The sequence below is a fragment of the Berghia stephanieae genome, chromosome 5, assembly GCF_034508935.2.
Source record: "Berghia stephanieae isolate SIO BIC M18660-M18661 chromosome 5, UCSD_Bste_1.3, whole genome shotgun sequence".
Lineage (NCBI taxonomy): Eukaryota > Metazoa > Mollusca > Gastropoda > Nudibranchia > Aeolidiidae > Berghia > Berghia stephanieae.
In genome coordinates, this window is record NC_088364.1 from 14,069,196 (window position 1) to 14,080,360 (window position 11,165).

The 11,165-nt window shown below is 34.1% G+C and overlaps 1 protein-coding gene across 1 annotated transcript in view; it reads right to left on the reverse strand.

Annotated features, from left to right (window-relative positions):
* Positions 1–10,238, reverse strand: part of LOC144972446 (solute carrier family 22 member 6-A-like) — a 15,389-nt gene extending 5,151 nt beyond the window's left edge. The window contains exons 1-2 of the mRNA XM_078913626.1: positions 10,104–10,238; positions 4,606–4,845 (exon numbers count right to left, since the gene is read on the reverse strand). Of these exons, the coding sequence (XP_078769752.1) occupies positions 4,606–4,845; positions 10,104–10,113 (250 nt within the window). The 5' untranslated portion in view covers positions 10,114–10,238. The remainder of the gene's footprint in view (positions 1–4,605; positions 4,846–10,103) is intronic.
* Between the last annotated feature and the right edge of the window lie 927 nt (positions 10,239–11,165).

Consider the following 11,165-nt stretch of genomic DNA (forward strand, 5'->3'; position numbering starts at 1 on the left):
AAGAAAAAAGATGATGTTCAGTAAAATTTGGCTTTTTTTCTGTGGCATTTGGCATTTTTTTACAAACTTGACCTGCAGGTATTAAAATAAGGTAACACTTTAATAACTTGTTCTATGAAACAAATCATGAATTACTTCCCTTGACTCAATTTGCGAGGAAAAAATTTCGATTTCTCTGTAAAAATTTTTATAGCACTGCACTAGGGTTGCCAACTTGGCATTTTTACGGCTAATTTTTTTTAAAATATATATTTTTATTTTATCGTTTTAAATTTTATATATTTATTTATTTAGAAATTAATTGGGTTTTCACTCTGCAATTTTAAAATGGCAATTTACCTATTTGACAGTAAAAATTACACTAATTTTACTAAATATACAGAATATATATTTCTCATCCTCAAACTGGCAAGACGAGGTGAAATTATTATTAAATCGAAACACTACCTTTTGGCAGCGGGACGAAAAAATTAAAGAATAAATTCCACTCTTATCTACATTTTAGAAGAAGAAAAAAGTGAAGTCTACAAATATTTGGCCATTTGGCATTTTCGCTGTGATTTTTGGCATGAAGCCCTAAACGGTATCAAAGAGTTAACTCTTGAAGAACTTAATCCACGAAATAAATCATGAATTACTTCCCTTGACTCTATTTGCGAGGGAAAAATCTTGAATTCTCTGTAAAAAATTTTATAGCACTGCACTAGGTTTGCCACCTTGGCATTTTTACGGCTAGATTTTTAAAAATCTTTATTTTGATTATTATTCTTTTTATTTTTATTTATTTATTTATTTGTTGTTGTTTTTTTAATTAATTGAATTTCGCATTCTGCATTCTTAAAAATGACAATTTACCTATTTGACAGAAAAAAAAAATTACACTAATTTTAATCATTATACAGAATATATATTTCTCATCCTCAAACTGGCAAGACGAGGTGAAATTTTATTAAACCGAAACACTACCTTTTGGCAGCGGGACGGAAAAATTGAATAATAAATTCCACTCTTATCGACATTTTAGAAAGAAAAAAAAAGTGAAGCCTACAGAGATTTGTCTATTTGGCATTTTCTCTGTGACTTTTGGTATAAAACCCTGAACGATATCAAAGAGTTAACTCTTGAAGAACTTAATCCACGAACTAAATCATGAATTACTTCCCTTGACTCTATTTGCGATAGAAAAAAGCTTGATTTCTCTGTAAATTTTTTTATAGCACTGCACTAGGTTTGCCACCTTGGCATTTTTACTGATACATTATTTTTAACCTTTATTTTATTTATTTATTTTTTTAATTTTATTTTTTATTTATTTATTTATTTATTTATTTATTTATTTATTTATTTATTTATTTATTTATTTATTTTTAGAAATTAATTGGGTTTCGCATTCTGCATTTTCTAAAATGAAAATTTACCTATTTGACAGTAAAATCACACTATTTTGACTAAATATATTTAATAGAAGTAATCTCGTCCTCACACTGGCAAGACGAGGTGAAATTATATTAAATCGAAACACTACCTTTTGGCAGCCGGACGGAAAAATTAAAGAATAAATTCCACTCTTATCGACATTTTAGAAAGAAAAAAAAGGGATGTCTACAAAGATTAGTCTATTTGGCATTTTCTCTGTGACTTTTAGCATCCAACCCTGAACGGTATCAAATAGTTAACTCTTGAATAACTTTATCCACGAAACAAATCATGAATTACTTCCCTTGACTCTATTTGCCAGGAAGAAAGCCTGATTTCTTTGTAATTTTTTTATAGCACTGCACTAGGATTGCCAACTTGGCATTTTTACGGTTGGATTTTTTTTTTTAATATTTTTTTTTTTTTTTTGTGTTTTTAATTTATTATTTTATTTTTATTTAGTTATTTATTTAGACATTATTGGGTTTCGCATTCTGCATTTTTAAAATGACAATTTACCTATTTGACAGTAAAATTACAATAATTTTACTAATTATACAGAATATATATTTCTTATCCTCAAACTGGAGAGACGAGGTGAAATTTTCATTAAATCGTTACACTAACTTTTGGCAGCGGCACGAAAAAAAATAAAGAATAATTTCCACCCTTATCGACATTTTAGAAAGAAAAGAAAAGTGATGTCAAGAAAGATTTGGCCATTTGGCAACTTTTTCTGTGGTTTTTGGCAGTCAACCCTGAACGGTATCAAATAGTTAACTCTTGAAGAACTTAATCCACGAAACAAATCATGAATCACTTCCCTTGAATCTATTTGCGAGGAAGAAAGCTTGATTTCTTTATAATTTTTTTATAGCACTGCACTAGGGTTGCCAACTTGGCATTTTACGGCTAGATTTTTTAAAATCTTTATTTTTAATTTATCTTTTTAATTATTTGTTTTTGTTTTTGTTTTTTGTTGTTGTTTTTTTTTAAAATAAATTAATTGGGTTTCGCACTCTGCGATTTTTAAAATGACAATTGACCTATTTGACAGTAGAATTACACTAAATTTACTCATTATACAGAATATATATTTCTCATCCTCAAACTGGCAAGACGAGGTGAAATTTTATTAAATCGAAACACTACCTTTTGGCAGCGGAACGGAAAAAATTCAGAATCTCTTATCTACATTTTAGAAAAAAAAAAAAAATAAGTGATGTGTAGAAAGATTTGGCCATTTGGCATTTTATCTGTGATTTTTGGCATAAAACCCCGAACGGTATCAAAGAGTTAACTTTTGAATAACTTAATCCACGAAATAAATCATGAAATACTTCCCTTGACCCTAGACGTGATGAAAATCACTCGATTTCTTAGTATTTTTTTTTCTAACACTGTATTAGGGTTGCCAACTTGGCATTTTTAATGCTATATTATTCCAGAACCTTGATTTTTTTTTAAAAACCGTTTGACATGAAAAAATAAATTGGGTTTCGCATTTTTGCATTTTTAATGTCAATTTTATCCATTTGACAATAACGACACTTATTTTACGAAAAATATACATTCTCTCATTCAAGCTGTCAAGACGAGGTGACATTTTTATTAAATCGAAACACGAACTTTTGGCAACGGGGTAGAAAAAATAAGAATAAGTTCCACTCTTATCTACATTATAGAAAAGAAAAGAACTGAAAAGGAAAAAAAAGTGATGTCTAGAAAGATTTGGCATTTCTAAAGACTATTTTGTGTCTTTCTTTTTTTTTTTTTAAATTGGTTTGGTTTTGTTTTGTTTTTGTTTGTTTTTTTGTTTTTGTTAACTTCTTTTATGCTGATTTTATTTTTCTTTGTCACTGAAGAACAAATCATGTTCTCTTGACCATCGTTGCGATGAAGGACGCAGGATTACTTTCTATATTTTCTTCCAACACCTATCAGCGTTACCAATTTGGCATATTATAGACTAAATTCCAAAAAACTTGGTGGATTTTTATTTTGTTTATTTTGTTTTGTTTATTTTTTCGTGTTTCTTTTTTTTTTTTTTGTTTTGTTTTGTTTGTTTGTTTTTATTTGTCGTTTTTGTTTGTTTGTTTGTTTGTTTGTTTTGTACTGTCTTTTTTTTTGTTCTTCTTTTCGGTTTTATTTTTATTTATTTATGATTTTTTTTTTTTTTTTGGTAACCTTTTGACATGAAAGAATTGGATTTGGTATTTTTGTCATTTTTTAAAAGATTTACCAATCTGACAGATCTGGCAAATTTACAATTAATTTCACAAAGCATCTGGTAAGATGAGAAATTATGATTTTTTAAAAATATAAATCGAGACACAAACATTAGGCACCGGGATAAGTTTGGCATTATTTCAGACCACTTAGGATATTTTTTTCTCTATGACTGGTTTGGCATTTTTGCTAAATTAATCTGCAACACTGCTCTTTTTACCAAGTGGAAGAAAATCACTTTTCGGCAATATCCCCAACTAACGATTCGACTTGAAACAGTGAGAGACAAAGCATAAAGAAAAAAAAATGCAACAAAAATAACATCTCAAAAAACCAGCCTGCTTCGACTAGGGATCGAACCCCAGACCTTCTGATTACCCGCCAAACGTGCTACCACTACACGTGCTTGTAATTTGTTTGATCCAGCTTAAAATATTTCTGCCAGGCTTTTATTTGTTTTTAGAGAAAAGAAGATTGAACTTTGGGATAATTTTTTTTGAAAAAGGAATAATAAGTATTGCTTCCATATTTGAACAAGTATTTGATCCGTGCCATGTTGATATCAACCAGAAGGATTTCCCTAGCATTGTAAGCTATCACTTGGAAGAAATGCTAGTAGTAGTAATAGTAGTAGTAGTAGTAGTAGTAGTAGTAGTAGTAGTAGTAGTAGTAGTAGAAGTAGTAATGTAAGTAGTAGTAGTAGTAGTAGTAGTAAGTAGTAGTAGTAGTAGTATAGTTTAGTAGTAGTAGTAGTAGTAGTAGTAGTAGTAGTAGTAGTAGTAGTAGTAGTATGTAGTAGTATAGTATAGTAGTAGTAGTAGTAGTAGTAGTAGTAGTAGTAGTAGTAGTAGTATAGTAGTAGATAGTAGTAGTAAGTAGTAGTAGTAAGTAGTAGTAGTAGTAGTAGTAGTAGTAGTACTAGTTTTATTTATGTCTTTCTAGTAATGGTTTATTTCTTACCAATGAAGAGATAACTTGTTTGGACGATGAGAACAGCAAATAAATTAACAGACATAAGGAGACATTGTAAAATCTGATATCGACCAGGAGGACCCATTTCTTCGATGACATCCTCAAAGTTGTGAGGTCGTAGTTTTCGTTCAACCTTGACCTCGATGCATGTATCTTCATCCCGGTCAGTCCCGTATTTCTCTGCTTGGCCTTGAATACAGCTGTCCTTCTCATTGCGATTGTTGGAATCTAGAGTAATAAATGCATTGAATTGTCTGGATTATAGATTCCTACAACAAGGAAATGGAAAACGAGCGTCTTTCTGCATGCAGAACTGAAGATGGTTAGGTACATCCCTCTGGTTTGGGGGAAACCTCGATTTTATTATAGCTTAAAATAGCAACAATAATATGAGGCGTTCTGATTGGAGAGGTTTAGCGAATCGTACGCATCATGACTATAGAGCAGTATAATTAGGTGCCCCAAACGTAAACAATGACAAGTTGCTAGTGATTTTCGTTAGGGACCGGAAACATTTACGCACAATATAGGTCTCCCAATTTTGTAGTTTGAGTTGTAGGCAATACACTAATACACTTTCAGTATTGAAAATATGTTTACATAAAATCTAACAGTTGCAGAAATAATAATATAAGACTAAATTATTCTGAAAATCAGGCTCCGAATAATTCTCGTTTTGTTCACACCAGCGCAATAATTTGCTCTGGTCTAAAAATAGATAGACTGTAACTTTTGATAAATTTTACCTTTTGTTCCATAAAATATCCATATCTAGACATTATTTGGTGCATGGTCGAGTATTTATGAATATGGGTTTCTTTTGCCACCTAACAGCCAAATTTTAAACGTTATTTTTTCTATGATTTGCATTGGAACTTGAGCTGTCAAGACAGGAACATGTGGTTTGCCATGTGCTTCTAGACCTTTGTTTACGTTTGGGGCACCTAATTATACTGCTCTATACGTAATAAAAAAAATAGTGCCGCCATACGATTTTTAATAGATTTCCATGACCCACATAAAATCGCATAACGACACTATTTAAACGTAGAATTAATGAGAATGGTCATGTGATAGATACGTTATGTATGATGCATGTCTGCTAAACCTCTCTATTACCCTTTGTAAAAAACGTAGCAGTTCAAATTGTTTTTCTTCTGTGAAACGTATCCGGTATTGCTAAAAATAGATTTTGACGCTATAATGATATCCTGATTATAATGATTATTCTAAATGTCAGATTGTTAAATCCAAGAACCAATCAAGAACTAATCATTGTAAAAAAAAGAGAGTATATTTTGACAAGTAAGATGGATGACGTCATTCGAGTGGTATAATAAAGATTCTGGAACTTCTGCGTTTGAAATTACGAACCAGTTCCCAGTGTGCGCTCCTAAGATCTCTCTATATATTTTTTTTTCAGACAAGACAGTGCCATAAAAAAAAACAGGGGATCCTCCAAATTTACACAACCGTCTCCGATAGGACGAGGAATGTTGTATGAAATACACTTTTCACAGACAGACATTACGCCCATCTAATTGTTAAGCAAGAGAACTCATAAAGTTCACACAAGACATGCCATGAAACGACACCGGTCACCCATCGCGTTACTGTACCATTCTTTAATTATATTCACTGCGGGGTACTTTGAATGTAATAATGTGAGACAATACGGAATCTAAACTTCTTTCACACCATACTTGTTTTACTTACTCATCGCCCATTATGCAAATTGGCATGTACCTATGACAGCAACAAAGGACCTCCAACTTTCTCTGTCCGTGGCCATCATCTTCAGGGAGCTCCATGTCTCTCCCCACCCTCTCATCTCTCCCTCTACTGTTCTCCTCCAAGTTGCCTGAGGTCTTCCTCTTCTTCTCTTTCCTTCTGGTGTCCAGTGTGGGGTAATTTTGCTGATGTTTCCCATCCCCCTCCCGCGCCCTCCTTTCTCATACCATGCCCTATCTCCACCATCTTCTCATGATGCCGTCCTTCATGCCTTCCTTCTATTCCGCATTGATATAACAGACTTTCATTTTTAATTCTATTCGGCCAGTAAATGTTCACGATCCTCCTGAGATCCTTTATATGAAATAATAGTAATAAGTGATAAGTAATAATATATTATATATGAAATGCAGACAGCTTGTTCATATGGCTTTCTGCCACCCTCCAGCAATCAGATCCTCCATACAGAAGTGTCGAAATTGTTAAATCTGATTTTCATAATGTAACCTTTTTGTTCCCCAAAAATTGTTCAGTACGGTAATTTAAATGTTCCTTGCTTTATTTTATGTGCCTACAAATGTCACTCTCAGCTCCGCCAGTGCTTGAAATATATATTACATGAATTCTTCTGGTTATTTATTTATTTATTTTTTGTAATTCGTGTTCTTTTATTAGAATTGGGGTGGGGTGTTAAGTGTCATTTATTAGTATCAATTTTCAGTTTTATTTGCTGTCCATAATTGTTGAGTCTCTAAATCTAATCATTGAATTATATCAAAATCAAGCATTAGAGTTTTCACACAAAGACTTGACGTTTTACTGTAGAACATTAAAAAATTCATAGTGATATTTCTATGAACGTAAATAAAAATATAAGTGGTAATAACCAGCAAATTAATGTTACAATTTTAACTATTGTCCTTAAACATTTACCCATTTACACTGGAGTTGAATGAGGAAATGTGAATTAATACCTTACTCAATACCTAACTCAACAATTCAATGGCTGAGGGGTCACTGACTTCTTGTTTTTACCAGAAAAATACAATATCGTTCGGTTAAACCAGTTAACTCTCGTACTCTGGTAAGACACAAATTGAAAAATTGGCCAGAAAACTCGGCCTTCATATATCGATCGATTTAAAGGACCCTCACCTTGACTAAAACTCTCAAACCTAGGACCACTGGACCTTTAATGAAGTCTCAGGTTTGAGAGTTTTTCCCAAAATGAGGATCATTTAATTAAATCTATCGATATCTGAAGGACGAGTTTTCTGGCCAAATTTTAAAATTCGTGTCTTTCCAGACTACGGCTGTTAACTATAGCGCCTCGTAATTGTAACCCATCGAACCAAAACGGTATCATCATATCGCAGTGATGCAGATGCGAAAAAGGGATTTGAACATTAACATGACAAATAATAAATAATGAATAAAAATTTATTTTTGTCACTTTAAGAAAGGATAATAATATTCATTCTCCTCACTAAACGGTGGGGGTCCCGATAGCTCAGTTGATAGAGCACTCGCTTCACAAGCAAAGGGACCGAGATCAATCCTGGGTGCAGTGGGTATTTTTATCTGCCCCCCCCCCCCTGTCCACCTAGCAGTAATTGGGTAGCTGGGTCTGATAGATCTGGTGGAAAATACTTTGCGATAGACTAGCGTCCTATCCTAACGGTAGCAGGGAATTGCTATTTCCGTTTCACGCTATAGAATCCGGGATAAACTCCGGTTCCATAGACCTATGGCTCTGAAGGACTACTTCAATAAATGGTCATACATTAAGAAGACCAGAGGGCAATATCACCCGCCAATCCGTTGATTGGAACCTCCCAGGAGACACGAAAGGTGGGGCGTCCAAAACAGACATGGAGGCGCTCACCGTCAGACGAATTGAACAAGGCAGTTCTCACCTGGGAGGCTACCAAACGTCTTGAAATTACTTATGGCGTGTCTGGTGCAGCGCTTGATTGGTTTAGGTCATATTTGTTTAATCGTAAACAGATTATTACGGTGGATGAATATAGATCGGAGGAAATCTTTCTTGATTGTGGGGTTCCCCAGGGTTCAGTACTTGGACCCGTTCTTTTTGTTTTGTACGTTGGCCCTCTGTCTAAAATCATCAGAAGTTTTGGTCTGTCTTACCATCAATACGCTGATGATACGCAATTGTACTGCGTTTCCAATATGAGAAATTTACAAGAAGTATCAGCCAATAGTAAAAATTGTATCCAAAGTGTTAAGAAATGGATGAATGAGAACAGACTGAAACTGAATGATGATAAGACGGAGGTGCTGTATGTGGGGAACAGGAAGTGGAAAAGTGAAACAGATTTGAAGTTGGGGGATGCCTCTATTCAAATTGTTGACAAAGTGAAAAACCTTGGCACATTCTTAGACTCTGGACTGTCGATGGAGCATCAGGTTAATAATTTGGTTAGATCTCTCTTTTTCCAACTAAAAAAGATTGCTTCCATTAGACGGTTCATATCTGAGGATGTGACCAAGCACCTGGTTGTGTCGCTCGTACTATCGAAATTGGATTATTGTAATGCTCTGTTGTTTGGCGTTTCGCAATACAATCTGAAACGTCTTCAGATTGTCCAAAACAGCGCTGCCAGACTAGTATTTATGAAGCGTAGGTGCGACTCTGCCGGACCTCTACTTCATGACCTGCATTGGCTGCCTGTTGAGAAAAGAATTAAATTCAAAGCTTGTGTTTTAGTGTATCGTTGTCTTGAAGGTACTGCCCCTTCCTACCTTTCAGAACTAATTGAAAGATATTCAAAACCCCGCCCCTTACGTTCGGCCAGTGATTCCACAAAACTAGTTGTCCCTCGAATTCGGAAAAATGCTGGAATGAGATCCTTTTCTCATTTCGGACCCTCTATTTGGAACGCCTTACCGCAGAGCATTCGTGAAAAAGAATCTTTGTCTATTTTTAAACGTTCGCTTAAAACATATTTGTTTCGATTTTAGTAGATGGTATGAGAAGCAAGATAGGTTTGGTTTGTGTTGTGTGTTGTATTGTGTGTGTGTGTATGTGTGTGTGTGTGCTTGTGTGTGTGAATGAGTATGTTTCAGCCAAAGTAATTTGTAATTTAAGCGCTTAGAGTCTGGTGTCTCGGAGTTATAGCGCTATATAAGTTTTCAGCATTATTATTATTATTATTTACCAATACCAAGAAGATGGTCAAGGACAGAAGAAGATGGCGGAGGCCCTTTGCTCCACAAGGAGTCAAGAGCGGAGATCGAGTAAGTCAAGTCAATAAACATAAACACGTAACCCCATGTCTCATATGTTATTATTTTTTTAAAAACATATAAATTAAATTTATATCATCCGACGTGAACATATTTGCAGGTCTGATAACCGGACGCAATTATGGGTTCGTTATAACAATGGTGTAATGGAAAATACATGTATTTTGCGTTGGTTTGAGAGTACATTATGTACTTCAAGTTCAGCAATGAGTTCATGTCGGTCATATTTAGACTAAAATTAGTCTAAAGTCACACGGCACAAAATGTACATATTTGCAGGTCTGTTTACCGAACGCAACTAAGAGTTTAATTTAACATTCTTGAAATAGAAAATTTATTTTGCGTTAGTTTGAGAGCATTATCATCGCAACAATGAATCCATAACAATTTGGGTAATTAGACCTTCAAATAATTATACGTCCCACCAGCATAATATACTGTTTATAACCCGAAGGTCAAAAAATGTTTCAATGGAACAACTTTCATACCTTCTTTCATCGTGCCAAATGTATACCATTGGAACTCCTATATAATAATATAATAAACAAGCAGGCACATCTGAATTCACACATCAACAGACGGTCATCAATTTGCTATTTGTGGACCCGAGTGTCTGTTCGTCCTTCAGGTCGTATTCTTAAAAAGTATTAAACGGTACAATGTTTAGACCTATATCAGGATAAAAATTTACGGACTATTATAACTAAATAAATACAGTCACGGTTCTGCCTTTAACTGACAAAACACATTACTTAATTTTTTTTCCCCATTTAATTAATATTTTTTTTAGGGAGGAGGGGGGGGGGGGCTTTGAAAAATGAATGTTAGTTAAATGTTTACTTCAAATTTTGATGACACGCGCCAAAAACATTGTCTCAAACCCGAGAATATTCAAAGAAGTCTTAGGATTGAGACTTGTTGACAAGTTGGGTTGTCTTAATTGATCAAAATATGAAGTTAAAAAAATAGGCACTTCTGTGGATCATCAGATGTCGTCGCGTAGGCATTCTATAGAGGAATTGTAGATAGAACGAAGTTGACTTCACTCAGGTTTTTGTTATTGTTTTTTGTTTTTTTTTTTTTTTTTTTTTTTTTTTTGCAATCTAATGTTTGTGAGTAATTCTCACTAAATTACATGAACCAGATTATAAACGTTTAACGTTAAACATAGGTTTGTGTATTGGTCCGTTATACTTCCGGATGGCAAAGTTGTGAGTTTCTTAGCCAAGCGCACAGCATTTATAGACAGTCCATCAAACAAATGCCAAATGTCAACAGGAATCACTCATGTTGTCTAGAGCGGGCAAATCGAGGGTTAATAATCTTGCCCAATAAAAAAATACAAATGAAAGTGACTGAAGCGGGGCTCGAACCCAAGATTTTCCGGGTTACAGTGCAATGTCTTAAACACTCGGCCACTTCGCCCATTTGTCTTAATAGTAGTCCTTCTGAGCCATTAGACTCAGGAAGCCGGAGTTTATCCCAGTTTCTACAGCATGTTACATATTATAATAGCAATTGCTTGCTATCATCCGGGTAGGACGCTAGTC